Source organism: Phasianus colchicus, chromosome 9 (assembly GCF_987193195.1).
Source record: "Phasianus colchicus chromosome 9, bPhaCol1.hap1.1, whole genome shotgun sequence".
NCBI lineage: Eukaryota > Metazoa > Chordata > Aves > Galliformes > Phasianidae > Phasianus > Phasianus colchicus.
In genome coordinates, this window is record NC_143444.1 from 23,975,152 (window position 1) to 24,001,723 (window position 26,572).

The 26,572-nt window shown below is 46.4% G+C and overlaps 1 protein-coding gene across 16 annotated transcripts in view; it reads left to right on the forward strand.

Annotated features, from left to right (window-relative positions):
- MAST2 (microtubule associated serine/threonine kinase 2) overlaps nucleotides 1-16,638 on the forward strand; it is a 192,033-nt gene extending 175,395 nt beyond the window's left edge. For all 16 annotated transcript variants that reach the window (XM_090146608.1, XM_090146607.1, XM_090146605.1 and 13 more), the window contains 8 exons: nucleotides 1,703-1,857; nucleotides 2,887-3,179; nucleotides 5,521-5,736; nucleotides 7,464-7,690; nucleotides 9,096-9,218; nucleotides 10,221-10,357; nucleotides 10,462-10,649; nucleotides 11,301-16,638. In XM_090146608.1, coding sequence (XP_090002734.1) covers nucleotides 1,703-1,857; nucleotides 2,887-3,179; nucleotides 5,521-5,736; nucleotides 7,464-7,690; nucleotides 9,096-9,218; nucleotides 10,221-10,357; nucleotides 10,462-10,649; nucleotides 11,301-13,360 — 3,399 coding nt within the window. In that variant the 3' untranslated portion in view covers nucleotides 13,361-16,638. The remainder of the gene's footprint in view (nucleotides 1-1,702; nucleotides 1,858-2,886; nucleotides 3,180-5,520; nucleotides 5,737-7,463; nucleotides 7,691-9,095; nucleotides 9,219-10,220; nucleotides 10,358-10,461; nucleotides 10,650-11,300) is intronic.
- The last annotated feature ends 9,934 nt before the right edge of the window (nucleotides 16,639-26,572 follow it).

Consider the following 26,572-nt stretch of genomic DNA (forward strand, 5'->3'; position numbering starts at 1 on the left):
AAAAGAATTATCCAGGGTCTACAAAGGATAAAACCTAAAATGTTCTAGAAGAAAGGGAGTACATTATTCTTCCTGTTCTACCCAAAATAGGTATGGAAGCATGGGTGCGAAGGAGTTGTGCAATAGATGGTAAGAAGAAGTTTCCAATGTTGAAAATTAATTAAGCACTGGATTGCCTGGGGAGCTGCTCGAATTTCCATCACTGGTGGTTTTTAAGAACAGGTTGGAGAAACATCTGCCAGGTGATTAAAAGAAAGTGGTTCTGCTCTGAGGCAGGGGAATGGACAGGATGCCCCGAGGATGCTCCTTCTAGCCATGCTTTCTGGATTCAATATGCCTTACTCAGGCCTGTGCAGTTCTCTCATTCTGCTTCAGATGATTATTCAGATGAAATATCCCAGATATTTCAAAGTAGTACAATTCCACTATTAGCTTGGATAAAGCAGATTATGTTTGGGAGAGGCAGAAAGGCGAAGAAATGCTCTTTTAAGGCCAGCCTGCTCTACGAACAATATTCCAACTTCCTGGGAGATGGAAGAAGGCATTTTACTTAGGGACTCTGAAAGATTTCAGTTCTTTATGACAGTTCCTCCAGATTTTCACTGTTGAGGTCAATTTTGAAGCACAATTTCATTCTTCTTTGTCTTCAGATGGGCTACAGTAGCTTAAGTAGCAGTTACCATTAATTTTATGGAGCCGCTCCTGATTTGCATGACCAAAAGTGTGTTTAAAATTGGACCTGAGGATTAGTTGGGATTTTGAAAAAGTTCTCGTGAGCGTGTAAGAGTTTCTTTTTTTCTGTTTTTTCTCACCATGAGTATTATTCTTCTGTTAGAATGGAGCTTTTCTTTAGGGTTCAATGTTTTTGCCACAAAGAGAAAAAGTTCACTTTTAATGAATTTATTTTAAGACCTGGAAAATTATACAGCATTTGTAATGTGGGAGGCATAAAAGGCTCATTATATTTTGAAATTCTTGTCTGACAATTCAGCCATATGATTTATTAATAGTTATCTTGTTGATGCTCTGAATTTTTAATAACATTATTTTCATTAATCTCTTCTTATGTAAATTAGGTCCACAGTCAAGTGTAGTTTTAAAAGGATGGCTTTTTTTTGCTTAATCATTTAATTATTTAAAGACGGCTGTAAAACCAAGAAAGGCACTTTCATTAAGCTGTCAGCATTATAGTAGATTCTTTGAGGAGGGCAGGACTTTTTTGTTCTGAAAGAAGCTCGGGGCAATGCTGATAGACTGCTGATAATGAAATGGGGTCATGAGCGTGATGCCTATCACTGAATTGAATTTGTGTAGTAAGATTTCAAGATTCAGATGCCAGCCTTCCAGGCTGGTGGAGTCTGCTTGTGGAATTTTTCTCCGTGGATTTGAGAGCTGTTACAAGCAAACATCAATTAGTTTCCATAAAAATCTTGGCGTTTCTGTGGTGTGATGGGCTGCTTTTGGAGGACAGGTGTTGGGTGCTGTTGTAGAAAAGCACATTTGTTCAACGTTTCTGGAGGTTGCCTTTTTCCCTTTCTCCCTGGCACACATCTGCACTGCATTATTTAGTCAGAGAGCATTGCCACTCACACCTCCAAGGAATGTCTTCCATTTTGAAAAAAAATTGTGCCCCTTGATCAGAAGAGGCCCAGGTAAGGTAAATATGCTTTCTCTGTACAGAAGGCTCTTCTGCTATGTGCAGGTATACAGCAGCATGGAACGCCTTTCCATCCATGAAGAGAGGAAGACTCCACCGCCAACTAAACGGAGTCTGAGTGAAGAAAAGGATGACCGGCTGGACAGCCTGGGTGGCTTGAAGAGTCGGGACCGCAGCTGGGTGATCGGGTCTCCTGAAATGTAAGTCCAGCACGGCTCAGTACTTGGTTTTCTTGCAGTATATGAGGAAGACTGACCTGTGCCAAAACTCTGTGTCCTCTGTTAGGTCAGGAATGCTTCACACGATACATTTCCACAGATGAAACCCAATGAGTGGAATAAATAGCTGAAAACAAATGTCCTTATATGTATGCATTTAAGTACTAATCTTTCCTAAATTTATAGCAAATTCCTTAAGTGAATTTAAAGGAATTCTAACTTTCAGTAAAGCTTTCCTTTGTGAAAATACTCATTATGTTGGAGATGTATCAACAGCAGATTTTTCTTCAACATCAGAGAATCCAAAGTCTGTTCTTTTTTGTCATTTGTCATACATTAGAAAACCGTTAGTCGAAGAGCATTAGTTAAGACAGTCCAAAGTTCAGAATATCCCCCCAAAAATCTTTTGTTCTAATAAAAAACATCAGGAAAATATAGAAATGCCCAGAATTTGGATAGCCACTACATTTCCAACATAACTGAAATAATTGTCAAACTTGTCTTGAAAAAGGACTCTCATTTTGTACAGCTTCTGTAAAGCTTTTACACTGAAATTTGGCATTGGAAAGATCATAAAATGTGGTTGTGATCGAGTCTGTATGACTCCATTCAAAAAACGTTTTATAGATTATGTTTTCTTGAATCAGGCCTTCCTGGCTTGAAGTTCACAACCACTTTGAAAGAAAAATTAATGTAATACCAAAAGGATGATGATTTGTATTTTGCAATTGTGAATTTTGTAAGATTTGTTATTATATTTATTGCATTATATTTTTCTTTGGCTTTATTCCTTGCTTTCTTAGAAGCTTAACAATGGAATATACTGGAAATCTAAATTCAGGTGATGCCCTCAAAGCTTTGCTGTTTTAAGTCCTAGTGGTGCAGCTCAGTCTCATAACTTCACCTTAAATTGACTTCAGAGGCGTGAGCTGGATCTGTGCACCTTTTGCCCTTCAAAATTCATTATCCCACCGCTTTAACAGAGGGGCTCTGTCTTGTGTTCTCCCTCAGACTACGTAAGCGCCTGTCGATGTCCGAATCCTCGCACACAGAGAGTGACTCCAGCCCACCCCTGACCGTCCGCCGGCGCTGCTCAGGGCTCCTCGACATGCCGCGCTTCGCCATCTCTGCTGAGGACGAGGGAGCCGTGCTCAAAAGGCCTCAGTCAGAGGGGATGCTGCTATCGGCCGTGCAGTCTCCGGTGCCCATTCCAGAGCAGCCCGTGGAGCACGAGCTGCAGCTGGAGGGCGATGCTGGGCCCACCACCCCCTGCATGGCTGTCAGCAGCACCACGACACTGACAGGTACGGACCCCGTGTGATGGTGTCACGCTCTGCCAGAGCGCTGTGTTAGCTTACAGGTGCTAACTGCATGAAACTGGATTTAGGTGTTGGGTGAAATGTGTGTCTCATGCTATGGCATGGTTGACAGCCCTGCCTGTGGCAGGGGCTTGGAACTGCGTGATCTTTGAGGTCTCTTCCAACTCAAGCCATTCTATCCTAGTATAGTTTCATTGCTGTGCTTCCCTTTAATATAACATCAGTCTAATCTCTTTAAAATTACATCTTTTATTTTAGTCCTTCACTTAAAGATCTTCCCATGCTGAGATCCATATAATCAGTGCCTGCTTAAAATGATGTGGTGCATGAGTCAGAGCAGATGACTGCTGAGTTGGGGCTGGAGAAATATGGGTGTTTGGCCATACTGAAAGATCCCCGCTTCCTATGATTATTTATCTGAAAGTTTTGAGTAGAGGCTTGAACTAACAATAGCACAAGAGATAATGACTTTAAGTTGCCTTAGGGGAGATTCTGGTTGGATTTTAGGAACAATTTCTTCTCATAAAGAGCGGTGATGTACTGGCACAGGCTGCCCACAGAGGTGATAGGGTCACTGTTCCTGAAGGTGTTTGAGACCTGTGGAGATGTGGCACTGAGGGACATAGCATGGTGGGATGTGTTTGGGATTGGACTGGGTGATCTTAGAGGTCTTTTCCAACCTCAACGATCCTGTGATTCTGTGAAATTTGCTGGGGACACGGGGTTTGCATGCTACTTGCTGTCTCAGACAAATAAACCTAAATTTAATCAAGTTGCAGTCTTAAAAAATGCATCTTGCATAGGTAAAGTAGTGTTAGAAATCAGTATGTGACTTCCCAGAAGCTTTGTCTTTTCTGGAGCCATTTCCCAGTGCTGGGCTGAACAGAACTTTGCAATGGTGCCCTGGAAGAAACCAGTTGCTGGGAGCAAGCAGGCAAAGAGGTTGTGGATAGGTTGTAAAGGGAGGGGTGATTGAGCATGGAGTCAGAGTGGCAGTGGGACTAGGCAAGGACAAGCCGAGAGGCACTGGGAGGATGTGATATTGGGTTGTTAGGAGGTGGAGAGACCTTAAAGCAGATTTGCCTCCAGACTGGAGTGAGGCCCAAGATTACCATTTCTCATTATCCCTCTTCTGCAATCCAGTCTGTTAAAATTACTCCAGAGTTGTCCCAGTTGTCCCTACCTCCCAGAAGGTCATCCTCCCAGAAGAGACCATGACTTTCTCCATTAACTCATGTGAGAAGGTGTAGGGATGAATGAAGGAGGTAACCCACCACGTACTTGAATCACGTTCTGCAATCCATTGTGACTCCCATAGCGAAACCATGAGATAGGAACCTTAGCTTTCTAACTCTGGCTGTTAAATGTTGAACTGGCATTGGGTAGTCTTTGGGACTGGTGCTCTGAATTTTTATTTGCATGGTATTTTCTGCTTTACTTAGTATGCAGAGCAGTGGTGCCCACTTAAAGAGCAATGATCAATGTTTTGTTCTGTCCTCATTGTTCAAAATGTGCCCCTTAGGCTTTATTTATTGCACGCTGTTCAAAACTTGCTTTTGAAGACAGAATGATTAATTTCCCTTGTGAACTTGCAGTGATGCTCACCCCTTTAATTTCCGAGCACCTTGTAAATTCTAATTAATGTCTTTTCACAGTGCCCCTTGAAGGTATCAGATGGGGAACTGAGGCACAGAGCTCATGTACACCCCCAGCATCTGCTGATGCTGTGTGCCCAGGCTGATGTTCAAGATTATTTTGTGTTTTATATATAACTATAGAAGGTTAAGTAACTGAAGACTAAATTGCAGTGGTACACAGAAGGGGGCAAATTAAGATAGTCTTTCCAACCACATTTTTGCTTTCCCTGGCTTTAGTACCTTCATATTCTCTTGAAGTGGCTTTTTTATGTGCAAGCTCCAATAAAACCTGGTTCTGCTATTACAGGCAGGTTTTAACTTACGGATTGACGGTTCTTGCTGATTGTAAAAATGGAGCACTTTCCATAAACCTGTTTACATCTCTGAACAATTTCATCCAAATGGCTTGCTTGCAGAATTGCAGCACGGATTTAGGATTCGTGTAACTCCACCACTGAGCAATGTGATTTCATTCGCAAGCTTTTCCAGCAGAATAGAAGCCTCTAATTTTCTGTGTTCAGAATAACACCATTTCTGTAAATAAAAATTCAAGCCCTGGGGTTTCTTCTTAGGAAAATTTACTCTTGGACTACATGTAAACATGACTTTGATTTAATGTATTTTGCCTGTAGGAGAATAGACTGTTAGGAATTCCCTGTGGTTCTAATCTGTTTTAATTTAAACTGTAGCTGGGAGCACTGCAGACTTCTCTGATCCACGCGCTCGCAGTAACAGCAACGAGGGCCCAGACTTCACCACTCCTAAAGCCATCAGCGACTTGGCAGTGCGGCGCGCGCGGCACAGGTTGCTCTCCGGGGAATCGGGCGAGAAACGCACCTCGAGACCAGTCAATAAAGTGATTAAATCAGCGTCCGCCACTGCCTTGTCTCTCATGATTCCCTCAGGTAAGAAGTGCCTCGGGCTGGGCGCTGGGAGAATCTGCCAGCACACTCAACAGATCCGCAGGCGAATCCTTCCCCTCTCCTGGAGCGGTGCCCTCGCTGGCAGGAGGGGAGCGATCTGACCCGTGCTGTTGGTGACTGTTTGCTGCTCACTGGGATAGCAGTGCTGCTTTGCCACAGGCAATGTACTGTGTGTGGTCTGAGCTCAGCTTCTGCACCCAGCAGCTTTCCACGAGCCGGTCCGTTAGAAGCAGCTCCTGGAGCAGCAGAAGCTGGTTCCTGTGCAGCATGAAGTGTATCAGTGTGGAACAGCTTTTAACCTTCAGGGTGTTATTTATTCTGTGGGGGGGACAGCCAGCTCGGGAACTGTGTGTATGTGCCTTGTTCGTGCATCAGGGGAGTTTCAGTGTCTCACGTAACTGAGCATTCAAGAATTTGATGGTGTAAATAAGTCACAGTGTAAGCTGATGTTGCTGTCCTGGCTCTATCTCTACATAGAGCCATACCTTGATGATTCCTAACGCCAGGCACCAACTTCTGGTGTACAGCACGTGGAGGCAGCACTCCCACAGACCACTCTGACAGCCCTCTCCCCCTATAAGGACTTTATCCCTCTTTCTGGAGGATAAGGCCTTGCTGCATTCCCAGGACGGCACCTGCCTGAGACTGGGAGGCTGTGCCAAAGCAGCAGAGCCTGCTGGCAGAGCAGTGCCTGCCTGTCTTGCTGGGAGCTGGAGGCAGCTACAGAAATGCTTCTGGGCACCTCGTGGTGGTGCACATTTCATTCCTTGTGGACTGAGCACTGGTTGCTTTCTGATCCAGAAACTTACGAAAATCTCTAAGATATGTTTTTAATCACCCAGCAAAAGTCCTTCCAAAGCTGTGCTCATCTGCCAGATAAATAATGTGCTGGGTAATTCAGCAGGTGTTTCGTAGTGAGTTTGGGATTACCCTTTACAGCTGCATTTAATAATCCTACCATTTGGGATTTTTTTACTGATATTGACCAGCTTCACTCTGAAGTGAGAGCTCTGTATTTGCTTTGTATTTTCGGAAGAGGATGTTGTTGTACAGCCAGGTGCTTTAGCCTGGCTAAGCCACTTGAGTGGCACATTTAGGCAGCTGAGACACATAAGTGAGAATTCAACTCCTCAGCTGTGTGGGAAATGTATTCTAACATACACCTGTGATGTTGTTTTCTAGTAGCAAAGTCCTGCAATGGCTGCTTTGTAGAGATAAGTATTTTTGTCCCTAAGAATTTAAAACACTACCAGAAATTACCTGCAAGTAGTTGTCATATTCAAAACTGATTTTTCTTTTAAAACTACTGATTTTGACTGATGGCAGCACCAATGTGTTATTTGCACCAAAATCTAGAAATGATCTGATCTTTTGGGGAAGGGGGGTAATAAATCATACCCTTGGGCTAGAGTATTCCAGCATTGAATCTAGAGTCATTAACTATGATAGGTTGATAGGAAACAGGAGAATTAAATGCTGTGACCCAGCTGTAATTGTAGGCAAGCAAGATACACGTTACTAAACATGCTGTCTGGAAACTTCACTGGGTTTTGTATTTTGAAACATGAATTAGTTGAAGCTGCAGGAAAAAGTCACCAGCTCTAAGAGCATTGGGAGAGATGATTTCCTAGCTGTTCTCTAACAAGAATTTTCTCTCTTTTGGAGGCCTGCTTTCCTAATTTTTGCACACCTTTGTGTCATCACTGTAGATCACCACACGTGTTCCCCATTGGCTAGTCCAATGTCACCTCATTCTCTATCCTCAAACCCATCTTCGAGGGACTCCTCACCCAGCCGCGACTTTTCTCCTGCTATCGCAAACCTGAAACCACCAATCATCATCCATCGGGCTGGAAAGAAATACGGTTTCACTCTGCGTGCCATTCGCGTCTATATGGGTGACAGTGATATCTACACTGTGCATCACATGGTCTGGGTATGTCTCTGCTTTTCTAAGGAGTGCCCTTGGGTCCAGAAACGTAGTTAGCTGGGAGCGTGGGATTTAGCTTTATAAATTGCATTTTGCCACCCTGTTTTTTTCTCCTTCCATGAACCCAAAGTTAGCATTTTTTGGGTGGGGGAAACCCGTTTGACTGTAGCAGGTTTCAAGCCCATCACAGAACCATAGCAACCTTTCTTCTTTCTTTCTGCCCTGGTTACATGTATTCACTTCCTTTCACTTGTAGCACATACTTTGAAGCATGTTTCTATGTACATACTGTCTTTCTCTTTAGTGAGGTTGTTGCATGAGGGTGAGTTACAGCTAATTTGTTCAGACTTGCGTTAGCAATTGTAGCCTGCTTTGGATCAGCTCACTCTGCTGGGATTTTCCAAGCAGTCACTTGGAATTGATTACAAGCCTTGAAGCATCACTGCTGCTATGCTGACTGCCGAGGGATTTAGCTCTTGGCGTAGTTGCATGCTATGCTAAAAGGTCTGGTTTCCATGTCTGTATCTATTTCTCCCCGTTACTGCTGGTGCTTGATCTCTGCGTTCCTCTTTTGTTAACGTGTGTGACTTCTGGGAGTGTCCTGTTCCCTGACATGGGGTGATTTGACTTTTGCAGTTAGAGAGAACAGAAAAAGGGTAAAGGTGGTTCATCCTTTTTCCTTGTATGTCTGCTCATTAGACAATTCAGGCTTAATGTATTTTGGTCATCATTTAACACTCATTCTTAGCTAGAAAAATAATCTGAAGCTGCATTTTTCCCTTGCTCCTCTTGGCTGTCCTGGGAAAATGCTGAATTTACCAATATTCTGATATTGTTTTGCTGTTAGAGGGAGAGCTGCAGAATTCTTGAGCATGAATGTCACCTCACTATAAAGAAGGTTTGCCTTTTTAAACTGTGATGGGGAAAGGCAATGAGCTGGATAGGTCAGTAAAGGGTGGAAAGTGGAAAAAGACACTCTGGGATTAAATTGAATACAGGCAGCCTAAACACATGGCACAGTCCTATTTAAAAGTCTATCAGCCTTGGATTCCAGCATGTATATGGTAGAATGACAAGGCAATTGAAAAAGATTGAAGTCTTGCCTGGAAATCAAGAGTATCTAGTTAACATTCCTGAGTACTGAAAATTTTGGGAAGAGTATTGAATCTCTTGCTTTGGGAGGAGCTGGTTGCTTGATCAGGTTAACCATCCTGTCTGTCAGCCTTGGATCAGGAGAGACTGTCGGGAAGCTGGGGAGGAATGGAAGAGTGGGCTGTGCCAGTCAGTGGTTCCCTTTACCCTCCATTGAAGCAGCTAATGCAAAGGATGAGCTGGGTTGGCATTGCGTTTGATCGGCCAGCAGTTTTGTACATTCCTCTCCTCAAATGAGTCATCCCCTTCTCATTGCCAGCACGTGGAGGAAGGTGGTCCAGCGAACGAAGCAGGGCTGTGTGAAGGGGATCTGATAACCCATGTCAACGGGGAGCCAGTCCATGGGCTGGTGCACACTGAAGTGGTGGAGCTGATCCTGAAGGTGGGGACTCAGCACTGTTAGATAGTGGAAAATAAACAAGCTGTCTCGTATTTTGCATATTACCTAAAACACTGTAGATATCTAATTGGCATTGTCTGAAATACAAGTGTGTACATCGCACCTGGCCGTTGTTTTGCAAAAACTCCTTGCTGAAGCTTGATCCCTAAATCTCCAAAATTGATTGTGCATTGTTTAAGCTGAACTCAGGTATTCTCTTTGACATTAAGAACCTGTCAAATGCTTTTGACAGCACTGGGGACAAAGGTTAATAAGATTCAAGTGTATCTTTCCTCAACACTTTATGAAACAAGTACCTTAAAAAAATTCCAGTTTACTTTTTTTTTTGCCTTTAGGCTGTGCTAATGTTATTAGCTCTTAATACTGCTTTCTCAAGGATTATTCCCAGTGGTATTTAAAAGCAGCTTTGTAATGGTTGGTCTTAAAATTATCCAGTTAAATGACTTGCTTTTTGATACCTCCTCTGGGCTGAATCCATTTATGGAAATAAAACCCAAAGTTTTGGACCGTTCCAAGAGACAGAATTCTTTGGGAGGAGCAATCAGAATTTTTTTATTTTTAAGAGTGAGACAAACCATGCTCTGTGCTGCTGCTTCGGCATGATGGATGCCTGCTGTGCTCACACCTGCCTTCAGTCAGAGCGCAGGGAATAGGATTGGTGGCAGAATATCACTTTGTTCAACTTTCCAAGAATAACAAGTATTAAGCAGTTGGAGAGGTCAGGTGCTGTGTTCCCTCTGCTCTGGGAAGCTTTACCAGCTACCAACTGGGATCTGATCTAATCATTTGTGAAAGCCTGACTAAAGAGGGCCCTCTCTCAGCAATTCCTTAATAAATGATAAGTGGAAATGCAAAGGGGGAAATGGAGTTTGACAACAATTACAAAATGGCAGGCAGTAATGAACTAGCAGCCTACCTGCTTGGCCTGCAGATGTGCTTCATAAAGCTGTGTTTTCAGCTGTGTTCATGTCTTGTTTCTGACAGAGTGGAAATAAGGTGTCCATCTCCACTACACCATTTGAGAACACATCCATCAAAGTTGGGCCAGCTCGAAAGGCCAGCTACAAATCCAAGATGGCACGCAGGAACAAGAAGAGCAAAACTAAGGATGGTCAGGAAAGGTTTGTTGTGTTGGTTCTCCCTTGGACGTAAAATTGACCAAAATATGACAACAGAGGTAAATAAATACTTAGGGCTTGTAAACAACTTTTAATATTTTCCACAGTAAGAAGAAGAGTTCTTTGCTGAGGAAGATCACCAAACAGGCATCACTGCTTCACACCAGCCGTAGTTTATCTTCACTGAACCGCTCTCTGTCTTCTGGAGAAAGTGTGCCTGGCTCTCCAACTCACAACCTGTCGCCCCGGTCACCCACACAGAGCTATAGATCCACTCCTGAGTCTGTACATTCAGGTAAAAAAAAAAACAAAAAACAACAAACACAACACAAAACTCAGGGAAGAATTTTGCATTGATAAATTTTTGAAGTAAAATACCCAGCAGCAGGTAGCAAATCTGTTTCTAAAGTAAAATGACAGCTGTGATTACTTCAAGAATGAATGTGTTCTCATTTGCTTAGTCATTTAAAAATGAAAATCCATACACCCTTTTAAGAATGCATTTGCTGAACTATAGCATCCTTTCACTTTGATGCAAACATGTATTGTAAATTGCAGTGGTTTTGTAGCCATTTGACACATTTTCTCTATTATTTTGGGAAAAAAAGGAAATAAATTGGTGTCCATATTTTGAGCCTACTGACAGTGAAGAGATTTACATCACATGAATAGCACTGGAACATGTGGCTTATCTATTTAGAGGGGTTTTTTTGCAGAAAAACATTCTGATAGCATAGTTTTTTGCTATATTCTGGTGTTGTGACAATGGTGTGAATTTTCAATCAGAAAACATGGAATATTATCTCATAATATTTTACTGCACTGCTTGATAATAACATGACACTTTGTCTTGACTTCGCACATCTTATTTTCAGTAACTCCTTTGAATGATCAGATATGTATTAATCTTTTGGTCTTGTTTTGTTGGTTCTTTTTCTCTCTTAAGTTGGTGGCAATTCTTCCCAGAGCAGCTCTCCCAGTTCCAGTGTTCCCAATTCTCCAGCCAGCTCTGGGCACATCCGACCAAGTTCACTGCATGGACTGGCACCAAAGCTTCAAAGGCAGTACAGATCTCCAAGGCGTAAGTCTGCAGGAAATATCCCTCTGTCACCACTAGCTCACACTCCATCACCAACCCCACAGTCCACGTCACCACAGCGCTCCCCATCTCCTTTACCAGGACACTCGATTGGCAGCTCCAGTATTATTCAGTCTTTTCCAGTAAAACTACACTCCTCTCCACCACTGGTGAGGCAGATTTCTCGCCCCAAAAGTGCTGAGCCCCCTCGATCTCCTTTGCTAAAGAGAGTGCAGTCAGCTGAGAAACTAGCTGCCTCACTGTCCTCTTCTGAGAAGAAGCTGACGTCCTCACGGAAGCACAGCTTGGATATCTCTCACTCTGAGTTCAAGAAGGAGATGCTACAGAGGGATCCGAGTCTGCAGAGCTTACAGGAGTCTGTGAATGAAACAACAGGTGGCAAACTTGGGCTAGCGGAAAAAGGGATGTTGCAGAAGCCGGGTTCCCGAAAGTTGGGTGCAATCCGACAGGACAGAGTGGAGAGAAGGGAGTCTCTGCAGAAGCAGGAGGCCATAAGAGAAGTAGATTCTTCTGAAGACGAAACAGATGATGGTTCGGAGGATAGTCAAGATGGAAGAAGATTGGACAAGCCCCCAGATAGCGGAGACCAAGGCTCAGATTCTTATAATGGGGATAATAAGTTTTCCTCAAAATTGGAAAGCAAGGATAGTATGGAAGATGATGCCTTTCTACCTGAAGATCCAAAAGGTACAGAAGATTTGCAGAAAGGAAACAGTCAACAAACCAAGGCTGTTTCTGAGCTGCTGCAAGTTGGTGTGCACCCTTCCCCATCAGAGGTCCTCCCACGAACCTCTCCAGAAAACGTAGCTGGTTCAGAAAAGCCATTCCTAAGGCCAGAAACCACTTCAAAGGAGCATAAATTGGTAGAAAATAAAACCTGTGAGCATTTTGGTCCAAAAGGCAAATCTTCTGAAGCAGTCAGAGATTTAGGGGGAACTACCAGTACTCAAAAACTGGTGGACTGCACAGGAAGTATAAAGTGCCCATCTGTCAAACTCCCTGAGCTTGTACAGGATGACTCTGCAGGGGCCACATGTGGTAAATTTGACCTGAAGGACCCCTTGTCAGAAATCAGTCAGAAAACTCAAGATCCCAAACCTCTTCTAGCACTTTCATCTTGTTGCACAGCAAGTGTGAGCTCTCCTTGCTCAGTAAGCCCTGCGGATCATGGTGAGAAGGACCACAAGGGCACACTTCCATCTGCAGAACAAGACAGCACCTCATTTCTGCATCCTGTGAGTGAAACATCTGAAAAAAGTCCCAGCTCATCCCAGGCAGAGAGTTCTCCACCTGCCAGCAAAGCGAGCCAGGGCATGGCAGCAGGCACTGTGACCTCCACGCTGCTCGTCCCCTGTGCTATCGAGAGGGCACTCTCTGTGTCTCAGCTGATGCCATTGGCACAGAGTGTTTTGGGCCCCTTAAAGCTCAGCATGGCTGGTTCTGGAGAGATGGAAAAGAGAAAGGATTTCCCCCATTCGGGTGCCTCGTGTAAAGAAGAGAGAGATGGGAAGCAAAAAAAGCAGGAAGCTTCACAGGCAGGAGTGTGCCAGGAGAAGGCCAAACCATCCGGTGCCGATGGTTTGACCACGAGGAGTGCATCCTGCACAGAGTCACTAAGCTCAGCTAAACCTTGGGAGGCAACATGTCCCATGGTGGTCAAAAAAGAGGCAATTTCCTGCAGCACTAAAGCATCAGAAGCACTGGGAGGTAGCGGCAAAGTGGCCCCAGCAAAGGAGCTGCCGCATGCTCTGGGACAGGCAGCTCTGAGAGCCTCTCCTGTGCCAGATGGCAGCACCAGGCCCTGCAAAGAAGGGACTCTCACGCCGGTGAGAGGCAAAGAGGTTGGAAGTCAGCTAAAAACACAAGACTTTCCCCTGTCACATGATGGTGCTGTAAAGAAAACATAGCAGCATCCCCGGTACACATGGACTGGAGCATTCTGCATTCAAAATAAAGACTGCATGTTTGAATTTTGTAATATACACTAATATAAAATAGAACTTGTGTACATCTATTTTTGGGAGGGTTTTTTTCATACTGTTTTTTGTGTTTTTTCATCCTTGCTATTCTATTTTTGTACACAGTAATGCTTGCTGTTTGAGGTCTCTTTAGAACAGGGTATCGTTAAAGCAGGGCTAAAGAAACAGTTTGCTGGTTTTCCCCTCCTGCCCTTTTGTTTTGCCTTGTTGTGCTCTTCCTTCCAATTCTGCCTTGAAGTCCCCAAAATTCTGAACACAAAAAAAGGCAGTTTACTTCAAAAATCTCCTGCTTTTCAGTTTTCCCATTCAAATTCCATTGACATTCCCAGGTACTGAATTTTTTCTTCGGATTTACAATTTGGTTTTCTTCAACAAGGAGAAGAAAATAGAATCTGGTCCATGAGTTACTCTGGAGCAAGAAATCCTCTCCAGAGCAAGATCTCTGTCACTGTGTGCATACACTCATCCTTAAAGGATATGGAGGAAAGGAAAGGGATGGAGGATCTGGATGGAGAGTTAGCTCTGTCTTCTCTTTAAACCAAATGAAAGTGTTTTATTATTCTTTTTTTTTTTTTTCCCCAATGGAATTATCAGAGCTGTTTTGGAAGGGATATTGTTTTTATTTATCCTTTGTAGGACACGTGGCAACTTCTACTTGTTTTTAAAATTTTAATGATGTTTCATCATTTTTTGTTTTCGGCCTTCAATTTGTACCTTGCCCTGTCTTGGAAGAGGGACCCCAGGACAGGGCTGCCTCACTGGCTGATTTTAAAGTAGGGAAATCTGTAGACCAGTATGTCTTTGGCAAAGGTATCACAATGGTAAATGACCTTTCAAGACTTTTCCTTCTCTTGATGAGTCTCCATAGGTTGGGATTTGAGGTGTGCCTTGCCATTTCTGAACTGGGGCATAGGAAATTTGCAGAGTTTTTCACATCTGCCCATTTTAAAAAGAAAGAAACTACAAAGAGTTCTGACTCCTTGAGTTCTGTGGACAAGCTGCAAGCAGACTTCAAGACACATGTTCTGATTTCAGCTTCGATAGCTAGATCATTTCCACTTGGTTCCATTAAACATCACTCTTGGCCCTTAGGTTTAGGCATTGCTTTGCTTTAAGCGTGACTGACTCTGGATAACAGTGCTCTTTGCTGAGGATTAGATCCATAATTGTACACCAGTAATGTGGACGTTGACACCTGCAGCACTGTAAGCCATTTCCTCATCCAATTCAAGGTTACTGTCAATGAACGCTCCCGTCATTTGTCCCAGATTGTGCTCAGCTTTTACCCTAGCTGTGTCTGAGTGTATCTCTGCAGATCTAGCACCCTGCTCACTGGCTTTCTCTGTTAGAAGCTGAATGACTGTGCAATGGTATTTCAAGCTAAAGCCGGCACCTCGCGGTCTGACGTCATCATGCGCTGCCTTCTTCGTTGTCTTGGCCTTTTCTGAGCTTGAAGTTTTGAATCACTTTCCCTAAATGTAAATATGTTTTTATATGGGAATGTATTTTCTCCATCTCTTTCAACTTGATTTCAGCCCAATCCACAAAACTCTGAAATCTCGCCCTGCTTCTTTCTGCATAACTGTATTTTTCCCATCATATATGAGATTTTGGCTGCTTGGATTTCATTTCTGGACCAACTTTTGGTTTGGTTTGAGTTTTGTTTTGTTTTGTTTTTAAACATTTTAAATGAGTGTTTACTCTGTGTGTCTGTGTGAATATGTATGGTGTTGTTAATACACTAGCCAAAGCCTCAGAGCTCCCACGTAACACGTGAATAAATCTTGCTGTGACAGTATTGAGAGCAGGGCCTGTTCTGTCTGTTGGCTCTTTTTGCTGGAGGTGATAGGCTGCTCGTGTGCTCTTGGTCACCGATTACAAAGGAAAGGCAAACTCCTATTGCAACCAAGGAGCTTTGCGACTTGGGTCGTTCCAAGCACCCAGCCCAGGCCCTGAGCTGGCGTAGCTCAAATGGGTGAAAAAGCAGCTGAAAAATCCATCTGCTGGGCTGTGTCAGCCTGAGCAGGTCTGAAGTGGCCGTGGAAGGCCCTAGCTGTGCTTGCTGCTGTCTTCTATTCCACAGCTGCAGTGCCTGTTGGCACAGTTACCCTTTCTTAGGCATCACAAGAGGAGTGGACCACTTTGGTGTCACACTTTTGCTGCTTTAGCCCAACCAGCTGAAGAGGAGGTGAGGGGTGCGTTTAGCCGCCTTGTTTGTGGCTGTGGTACGGAGTGATCGATGCAGTGGAAAAGCCAAAGCCATCCTGGTGACAGCTGGGTCCCTGCTCCCTGCCCACCTGCAGCTCCCCTTGGTGCAGCATTGGTCCAGTTTACATTGAGGCACCTTAGCACAAAAGTTTGGGCAAAAAGAGACTTCCTCTGAAACTGTGATGGAACAGTAGGTGGAGACAGCAAGATTTATTCCTCGCTAATTGCTTAAATACCTTCTCAGACTGCAAAATGCCCGTGCTGCAGAGGGAAGGAAAGATGCAGTGCCCTGAGATGCGCAGCAGCACGGGGTTGGCCGTAGGGAGGTGGCAGAGTGTGAGCGCAGTGTGGTTCCGAGCCCTGCGGACAGCCAGCGAGACCCGATGTTTCCTGGTTAATTTTCCCATTTGTTTGGTGGGTTTGGGTGTTTCCTGCCTTGCTGACTGTGGGATTGCGGTGCAGGAGCTGCTCCCCGTCGGCACGTCAGTGTTATTCTTCCCTTTGTCTCTTGCTGTTGCAAACTAAGAGGAATGGATGGTATTTATTGTAAATATTAGACGTTAGCATTGTCACGGCCACTCCTGGCTCTGAATGTTGGAGGCCTTTGGCTGCTCGTATCGCTGCGGGACGGAGTGGGGTGACCGTGGTTTGGCTGCCACACTTTTGCATTAAGGTGTGATTTGGAGTATTTTATTCTTTTGTTCCGTAGAGGGGAAGATAAAGCCTTTCTCTGGTTTTCTCTTGCTGCCTTGAAGGATAATGCTGTACTTCTGGTGGGAGGTAGGACAGCAGTGTGCGTTGTGTTGGTACCATATCAGGTGGCTGTGGGAGCACCCCAGGTGGGCCCCGCCGCGCCGCCTCGCTCAGCACTTAGATAAGAGGAAGTGTGGAATCTCTGTGTTCTTAGAAACTTGAACAATTGCCACATAATAGCGGTGCAATAATTTTTATTCATGTTGTACCTGCATGTCGATGTTCAAATCCTCCTCCAAAATAAATTTTTTTTTTTTTTACATAAATTCAAAGTCGTGTTGCTCTCTTATTTCCACCCTGCAGAGCTGTGTGTGCCGTGGCACAGGGCTTGTGTTGAGTCGGGCCGTGTTGGGCTGAGTTGGCTTGACCCAGTGGAGCCAAATGCTGACAGTGAGGGCTGTAACAGCTGCGCCGCCCCCAGTGCCACCTCTGCAGGGGTGAGGGTGGATGGGGACGGGGCTCAGGCACGTCCTCGTGTTCCCGGCCCTGGAAACCCCGGGCTGCCCACAGCCGCCCCCACCTTCATCCCGTGCCAGCGGGCTTTGGATTTGAAACACTGATTAGGGCTGACCTCATATTCCAGAGCTTACTTCGCAGTCGCTAATGAAGGATTAAGAATGTTAAGCTAATTAGCAATCAGCAAACGAGGGCTCAGTCGGTGTTCTCAGCTTGGTGTGCTGTCAGTGAAGCGGTCACCGGGCGGTGGGCACGAACCGCTCCCAGGGGCCTGGTGATGCTGCTGGGGTGACAGAGCTCGCTGCTGCCACAGTGGAGCCAGGACTGTGAAGGAAATAGGAATGTGGTATTTTCCACCTGAATTTCTCTGGAATCAGCTCCACCCCAGTGCCTGTATTGCTCTGAGGCTGCGGTTGACGGGTAGCCCTGAGCTGGGGTTGGGGCTGCCCTTGGGATTTATTGCTCGCTGCCATCTCGCGCTCTGCTTTGTGCTGCTGTGCTGTGCTCATGGGCACGCCACGATGGGCTGTTCTGAGCTGGCAAAGGGATAAAACTGTGTGAAAGACAGAGATAATGGGCTCAGATCCATCCTGCTGCCATCAGCCCTGGTGACAGCCCTGCTGTCACATCTCTCTGCTCATTAATCCCTGAGCTGTGCCTGTGTCAGCAGCTGCCCTGAACCTCCTCCTGCTGAGCTCAGCTGTGGGGCATCCCTGCTGCTGGTGGGGATGTGGGATCTGCTTTGGGGTCTGATTTCTCCTAGGGATGTCAGTAGCACCAGAGGCCCCGAGCCACAGCCCTGCCTCCGCTCTCACTGTGAGGTAGGTGTGGATATGATGGGTGCTGGCATTCATCCTTACTCTTGTATCAACCTAATGTAGGGATGAGCTGCTCACTCCTCCTAAGGAAACATCACCTGGTGAGGAGCACCCCGTGCTCCAGAAGCACCAACCCTTTCCTTTGGAGAAAAACCCCTGGATGCTCTCTGGGGCCTGTGCATTTTTTCAGCAGCTGCAAGAGGGTCCCATCCAAAGCCAACATCCGCTGGGCCAGGAGGAGGAGGAGGAGGAGGAGGAGGAGGAGGAGGTTGATCCTCAGCTGCCGGCTCGCTCCAGACGCTGACTCTCTTTCTCCACATCCCCTCCCATTCCCACTGGCAGCAGTGCGGCTGTGCTTCCTGCCGGAAAATATTCGGGATGTGGGCAGAGGGCTTCACCCTGGGGGGGGAGGGGTCCCATATGCACCCTATTGTATGGGTGTGGGTGGGTTTGGGGTGACGGCAGTTGGAGCCTCTGGGCGAAGGCGCTGCACAGCCCCGTGGGCTTTGAGTGCCCACAGTCCCCGTGGGGGATCTGGCTCTGATCCCAGCTGTGAGAAATTCCTCCTAGAAATTACAGCGTGAAGGAAAATTACGCCTTGAAGGAGGAAGAAAAAAAATAAGTGTGACACAGCGAGAGAAGAAAACAGCCCCAGCCCCACGATCAAAGCCCCGCGCAGCTGGAAGCGCTCCGGCAGGAATATTCCCGGCTGTGTTTGCCCAGCAGCAGTGAAAGGCCGCTTTGTTCTCAGCCCCGCCTTCGCCCCCATGGGATCGGTCCTCTGGGGCCGACGTCGCCGCCGGGTGCCGCAGGTGCGGGGTGCTGCTCTCAGTGATGCTTCGGTCCCCACAGCCAACCCCGAAGGTTGTATGTCCCAGTGCCCTGCTGTCCCTGTTCGCCCCCTCTTCCTCACCTCGATTTTCCTGTCTTCTCATCTCTTCCCAAACTTCAGGCCAAAGTTAGGTGCTTTTTTAGGTTGTTTTTTTGTTTTTTTCTAAGAGCTATTTTTGTTGCCTGGGCCTGTTTCACAAGGTACACCACTCCACAGAAAAGGAATTTCCCTCTGATAGCTTTTTCCAGGCATAGGGGTGCATGGGCTCTGCTTTGCTGGAACAGCTGGGTCTGAACAAAGGTCCCCCTGACCAAATCCTAGAGATCTGGGATCCTGCATCCTCCAAGTCCCGCATGGCAAGGTCCCAAATCTCCTGGATCCTGCATCCTCCAGGTGCCATATTCCCCAGTCTCACATCCACCAGGTCCCCCATCCCCAGCTCTGGTGCGCAGGGCACAGGGACTCTCAGGCCAAGCTCCAGCCCTCTACCATCTCCCATGGGGTCAACTGAAGTCCCTAAGGCATTCCCTCTGCCGGTTTTGGGCTGGGAAGGTTGGCTCTGGCTGAGTCCCAGCCCGGAAATCTCGGCCGGGCTTTGGCTCAGTGTGGCAGGGAAGGCTGCCGAGAACAGGCCGGCCCTGTGCAAAAATGGGAACTGTGTTGTCAATGAAAAGTGCTTTCTTTGGGTAGGATGTTTGTGTTTCCCTTGGCTTGTCAGCGGCAGGAGTGTGCACAGCACCTGCCCGGGGCAGTGGGGCTCTGTTTGCTGCACACCACAGCCCCTAGAGCTGTTAGAGTGGGAAGAGGTGGGAGAAGAGCCCCGGGGCTCCCCATCCCACTCCTGATCCCTTTCTGGTCGGTTCTGTTTGCAGCAGCTCCGGGGGTGAAAACTGGCAACAAGGGGCAGGCTTGGCCCCGTTGACTGGGAGTGGTGTGAAGCTGGGGGCTCAGTTACTCAATTCTATACATCCGTATTTCCATTCCAGCTGTGTGTGAGGGTGTTTGTGATGCCTGCTGTGCGCTGCTCCCATGCCATGCGTGGGCTCCAGGTTCAGCACCAGCCCTGCCTCCTGGTCCCCGGCCCTGAGCTGGGAGCACAGAGGGAACACAGAGCAGCTCAGTTGTGGTAACAAACCATGGCTTTCAAAGCAAACCCTGATGGTTTGAGCTTAACCCCGATGGGCTGAACCAAATCCTGATGGTTTGAACCAAATCCTGAAGGTCTGAGCCAAATCCCAATATTTGTATCAGGCTGTTGGCTGGAGAAGGGCCGTCTATTGACATATTTGTTTTCAGCCTTCTTTCCCCCATAGGGAAGAGCCTTGCCATTAATCTGTCATTGCACTGGTCCCAACCCTGGGGGGACATCCTGTGTCAGCATCCTGTGACCATCTGTCTGTCCATCTGTCTGTCCGACCTTCCATCCCACGCCCCTGCCCTGCAGGGCCCCGTGCTCCCCGCTCCTGCCTGCTCTCAGGGTGAAGCCGGGGACCTGCAGGAAGCGCCGCGGTGCTGCTGGGGATGGAAAAACCCCGGGATCTGCCCTTTCTCCGGGTGCTGTTTTTCTTTCCATCCACTCAGCACAGCCGCTTGGAAATTTCCTATGCTGGCTCCCGGCTGCAATGTTTTCCTAAATGAAACGGCGCGCCTGGCGAAGCCCTGAGAAATGATTCGCCCATCAGTGACTTACATCCTTCCTGCAATGCTGCCTTCTAAGCCCTTATAAAATAAAACAATAAAATAAAACAGAGATTCCCCAGGAACACTGAGAAGTACGAGGCTGTGCCCCTCGCTGCCCTCCAGCCCCGTCTGGTGCTGGGTCTCCCCATAGAGAGCTGATGGAGTGCAGAAATGCTGACTCAGTGGTCAGAAAGGCTTACTCAGCGCTTCGGAAAAATGCCAGCACAGCATTTTTAGGAAATGGTTGACTCAGCTGTCAGTAAAAATGCTGAGTCATGGGCTCAAAGAAACCCTGAGGAAGCAGTCTGCAAACCGTTCATGCACCCGGATGTAGAGGGCCAGGCACTGAGCCCTCAGCTGCTCAGGCTTCTTTTGTTTGTCACCAGGTTTGTCCCCCTGTCCCCCCCCAGTGGGGCAATGCAGGGTGGAACCCAGCTCATTCCCATCAGATTGGCTCTGCAGCCTGTCCTGGCTGAGGGAGCCCCAGCAGCACAGCGTGCAGACACGAGCACAGCCAACAGCACCACATCCCAACCACGCTGCATTTCTGCATTTATTAGAAACAGCCGTCAGTACATCCTTCTAAAACATTACATGTCAATGTGCTTTATTGCAATTCTTTATTGCATTTTGATCTAGAGCAAGTAGGCCCAGGATGCTTAGTGTCTGGGATTTAAAAGCCCAACCATCTATTAAAAGAAAGTACAGCAAAATCGTAACACATCTGGTGACAAGTACAGTGTTGCATTACTGATCTAGAAACTACAGTATGACTTGTCCGAAAACACTAACATACAATTGGTTTCCTTATGAAGCAGTTTGTTTCTTTTTTAAAAGTTAAACTACATGAATTCCTTTTTTTTTTTTTTCTTTTTCTTTTTTTCTTTTTGACTACACCATAAACGACAGAAGAACAGGTTTTACACAAAGAACAAACAAGAGTACCAAAGTTACATGCTGGAATTCATACGGAAAGAAAATAAGTCGACAGCTTCTGGGGAAGCAGGTTCCTAACAGAGGCGGTTTCCCTTAAAGAAAATCGAAGTCAAATAATAATGAGAAAGGATTAAAGCGAAGGCTGCACCAAGGAGTGCTGCTGCTGCAGCCCCACGCCCCGCACACAAAGCGCCGCTGCCCCTCGTGGGAGCACGGAGGGTTTCCTTCCCCAAACCTTCGCTTTTGGAGGATTTCAGTGCTGCGTCCCAGAGTACACAACTGGAACCCACATTCAGTTCAGCTTACAAACAGAGGAACTCCCCCCAGGAAACCCATCCTGCGGGATTTCAGAAGCACGGATTGGAGGTGGTCAGGACCAGCTCCTTGTCATTTATGGAAATAAGCCCAGCTTTGCCCAAGCAGGATGTGCTAGCGGTGAGTTCTGGTTTAGTTTCCAAGGGGCAGTGCCACTTACAGCTAATGCATATCAATGTGTATGGGAATATATTTTACATTTATCTATATACATACAGTACAGATACACACGCACACACACGCACACACACAGATGATGCAGACCATTACAATCCCGTGGTGCAATTAACAGCCAGATATACAAAATTAACAGGTTTAGTCAAAACTATCTCTGCCTGACACTCAGGAACACAACCCAGCCCCAAACCCATCCACACAGCCCTGGGGGCCCAAAGTCACAGCCTGGCCGCCCCTGGTGTTCCCATCACCGGACATGATCCTGTTTATCCAAACAATCCCAAAGCCCCTTCCCTGACCTGGTGCAGGGACAGCACACCGCAGGGTTGGGGTAAGCAATCACCAGCCCTACGGAAGCGATACGGAACCAATGTTGGGGAAGGGTCAAATTAAAGCTGCTGTGTCTAACACTGATTCTTGATTGGGATTTTTATTTTTCCTCCGAAGCTCACGTTATGTATTTGTAAAGGCAAGTTTTTGGACAAATGCTGTCATAAAGCATGGTGACTCTATGCCAATAGCAAACAAACCTGCAAATTCTGCACCAGTTGTATGGAGCCAGCCCCAAAGGCTGCGCCGGGAGCACCGCCATCATCTAAACAGTTAACAGGCACGGCGCTATCTGCCCCTGTGAACAAACAGGAAGGAATTGAAAAGATTTCAAAAGAAATTTTTTCCTTTCCCGTACGGTGGAAAATATTTCTGCCCACAGAATGCAAGATTCACAAAAATGTTGGCCAAACTTCCCCTAACCCCAGCAGAACGCGCTCCTCGCACAGCACTCGGCTGGCCCAGCTGTACGGCCAGCCTTCCTTCGGGCCAGCAGCTCCACTCCCCGCTCCTGGCAGCACGAGCTGTGCCAAAGGAAACCAGGGATCAGTGGCCGCGTTTCCTTCCAGTACAGAGGAGCAGTACTTCAAAACTTCTATTAATTTCCTGACTGCTTCTTGCAGTGCACATGGAGGACAACGAAGTACCCCAAGCTTTCAGCCTGCGCTGCTGGAGTGGCGCAGCTGAAGACAGAGCTCCCATACCAGCACCTGCTGCTGCTCCACCACGCCACAAGCAGGGAAGCTTTGGGATGCTGACCCTTCCCCTTTTTAAAGCTATTTCGGGGCTGTTTGCATGCTAAATTGAAGTAAGAGTTACTCGCTCCCCTCCCTGCTTCATTCTTTGGGAACGTATTTTGACTTTGCTGATTCAAAAGCAGATGTTGCAAATTAGCAGAAGGAAACTATGCATACAAAAGTCTGATTTGAAAGATGATCTGAACAAAACAACCCCTGACCCATCCTAATGCTTTGTCAAACTGCATTTTGAACCTGTCTCACACCCCTCTCGCCCCACAAGCAGTACCTGTTTTATGTCTGCACAATGCAGCAAACGTACGAGACTCACTAACATTTCAGATTTTTATTCCCTGTTAGTGTAACAAAAATAAAAAATAAACAAGACATTCAAAAACAGAAGAGAGATTGTTCAAGTACCAAATAAGGGGCTTTTCCAACCCGAAGCTGTGACACTCCTGCAGCAACTCTGCACTCAATCTGGGCTCGGGGACACGCAGCCCTCGCTCCCTGTCCTCCCCAGAGCTGCACCAAGTGCCACCCTGCATTTCCATAGTCCCCATTACAGTTGCCTGGCTTTGCAAAGGACAAACTTTGGTTTTTGCCTCGCTATGACTTGGATTCGGATATGATGAAGTACAAGCTCTTCTCTTGGACATGGCTTTCTGTTGTGGGACTCTTGCTTACACGAGTGTCAGCGAGAAAAGAATCAGGCCCATCACATTAAATGGAAAACTTCTTGATGTTCTGCCACATCAAGAGAGACGAGTGTGGAAAGAGCGGTTTGTTTTTGGCAAGAGACAGAAGGCTGTACTGGATCTACACTCTGGATTGCAACTACCCAGCGGTGCAAAGCAGCTGAGAATTATAACAACACCCAACACAATAGGAGCCCTGAATGTGGAACATCCCAGCTGGGGGGTGGGCACAGGCTGCTCCTGCTCCACACACCCTGAGATGAACCTCTGCTCCTGGGTTGGTTACTTCCATTCTAAGATTACTCACAACCAGTATAGAAATGAGTGGGAAAAGATCATAACTTACTAACTTCAAAAACATGGCACTCTTGGCTGACGTAACGGGGCCAATGGCAACTGTGGAGGTCGGCCTGATTTCCCATCCATCCGAATACAAAATACTGAATCACCCCTGATCCCTGCAAATATACTTCAAAACAGATTAGAAGAAACTGTGCATATCAGAGTTTCAACGTTCCCACCCTACCCCCCGCCCCCATTTAACACTGTGCAAAAGTTATTTATTTAACCCTACATATATATTTAATACAACACGGGTCAATGAAATCAATACTCCTCAGACTGCAGCCCAACACGAAGCCGCTGCCACACCAGTGAGACCTTCCCCCTCCTTCCTCCTGACATTTTGACTCTTGAAACCAAAGCTTTCTTGCATTTTACTGCTTTAAAAGAACTCAAGTTCCTTTGTTTTGCCTTTATGTTCACATTTCCTGTATTTGTTTTAGGCTTAACAGCTGTTCTATTGTACGAGGCTGTAATCCTGTACCTCACTGGCCCAGTTCTGATTTCTCAGCCACGCAAGTTCACAACTACTGGATGCAATGGTTTGCCTCCCCGGTCCAGTGCTGCTGAGCAAACAGAAGCAGGCTGAGGGCACAAAGGCAGCAGGACCCAGCCCTTGCTCAGCTGATGGCGGCAGTTCCCTGTGCCAGTTGGTTCACACCCATTTTTTCACTTGCCATACGAGTGCAAATCTGATGCAAAAAGAATCTGTGCAATGGCACGTGAGGGTCACAGGGCACTAACGCCAGCAGCGTGGCTTCAGGTGCCTAAAGCAAATACAAAAGGACACAGTGGCAAAACATAGGGAGGAGCTGAATACAAGCAGCACAGCCTCGATCTGCCCACAGACCTCTTCCAAAGGTTTGGGTCAAAGAGAATTTCAAAGAATGCTTCGAGATGGCTTTCGGCTCTGAGCACAGCAAAGGCATCACCTGTGATTAGCAAAGAGATCTCTGAGAGAGACGAGCCAGCATCTGAACTCGCTCACACCACTGCAAAGCCAAGATCCTGCCAGAGACGCCAGTGGGATTACACAGTATTTGCGTTGGCATGGCCAGGGCTGGAGCCTGGACCAAGACCTCACAGGATCAGTGAGATTCCACTACAGGGAAACTTCAAGACAACCCCACTTTTCTACCCTGCTGCTGTCAGTACTGAGAGGGTGTGCCAGCACTTATGGGCTAAAAGCAGACCCGTGCTTTTTTAAAACAAAACCAAGCCCAAGTGCTATCTACTAAGGTAGCAGATGTCCCTTGGACAAAAACAGGGGTGAGAATTACGTCTCACCAGCTCTGAATGGTAACGCTGCAAAAGGAGAGCCCAGAGATCACAGGGGCACAGAAAACGCTCACAAACTCCTGTAGCAAAGGTTTTTCCTGGCACCTGGCTATCATTTGTGTCTTTGAATTGATTTTCCTCATTTGGGCTGAATCCAGCACTGAGGGAATGTCAGCTGCACAAGAGGTGTGAGAACGACAGGTCTACAGCTACCAGATTAGAACTACTAATTACCCAAGAGGTGGGGCAAGGTTCTTTAAAAAGAAAAATTTCCACATCCATACACAACAGAGGATTCCATTCCAGATTTTCACAGAGAGCAAAGGCTACATCAGCTTTTTTCCTTCTCCTGGGGAAGTGGGACAGAAGGAACACAAGTGCAGGCATGGGGGACGTTGACATAACAGCTTACATGAACTTTCTTCTCTGTTTCCCAGCTTTGGTTAAGTTTCATAACATTTCATTGAATTAGAAAAGTGGAATCTACAGAATTCTTTGCCAGAAGATGACACTCTCTGGCTGATTAAAAAGTGCCTGGGACGCATCAGGGTCATTAGTGCAAAATAAAACATCTCACGGGCACACCAGGCAACCAGACTGCCTTCCTTGCAACGGCTGTCAGTGCTTCAGACCTGTCATTTCCCTGCTTGCAAATTCACAACATTCAGTTAAATAATACTTATCGTGTAAACATTAAATATCAACAGGCCTGGCATTCCTCCCCACGCATTACAGAAAACCCACATTTAAACAGGAAATCAGCCACAGGGTCAGAAACAGGTCTACAGCATTCCCAGATCTGCATGACTGTCTGCTTCCTGTCCTGTACAATGGGTGCATTTCAAGGGAACCATTTCCAGTAATAGGAACAAAAGTAACTTTCAAGGTTGCACACTAAACAATTAATTTGCCGGTTATGCTTTGATGCCAAATGGCTCAGTTTGCCAAACTTAGCTCTTTTTCATTTTAGAAGCTTAAGGAATGGAAATAAGCTGCTTTGTATGGTGTCCAAGGAGGGGATTTATTGGATGATTGCTATACTTGACAAAGCCCAGGACTACCTTCTCCAGTATTTGACAGCAGCCTTTGCCAAAGGATGGTACCAGACACGCAATAACTGAGGAGTACAGCTCCCTCCCCTTCCCTGTGTTTTGCCCGAAGTCCAAAATAACTACGAGGAAATTTAATTATACCACTGTAAAATCTTGCTTGGCAGCAGTGGTGCGAAAGTTCAGAATCTAGCTTGCAAATTATAATTAGCATGCTCACTTCTATACAGACCTAAGTGGCTACTCCTCAAGAAATCATTTGGTACAATAAGCCATCCAGAAGCATGAGATTGATTGCACCTGCCTCTTCTATATCAAAACCAAGCATTACAAGAGTCTGTCATTGCTCAGCAAGAGAACTGCAACATGTGAGTGCAAGCTTCATTCTAGTTTACATTCTGAAGCACGTATCTTTAACAATGGAAAACAGAATCCCAAGCTGAGGAGTGGGAGGAAGGGAGGGGTGAAAAAAGAGAGGAGTGAGCAGTTACATCAGATCAGACAAATTTAGTGTTTTGAAGCCACACAACA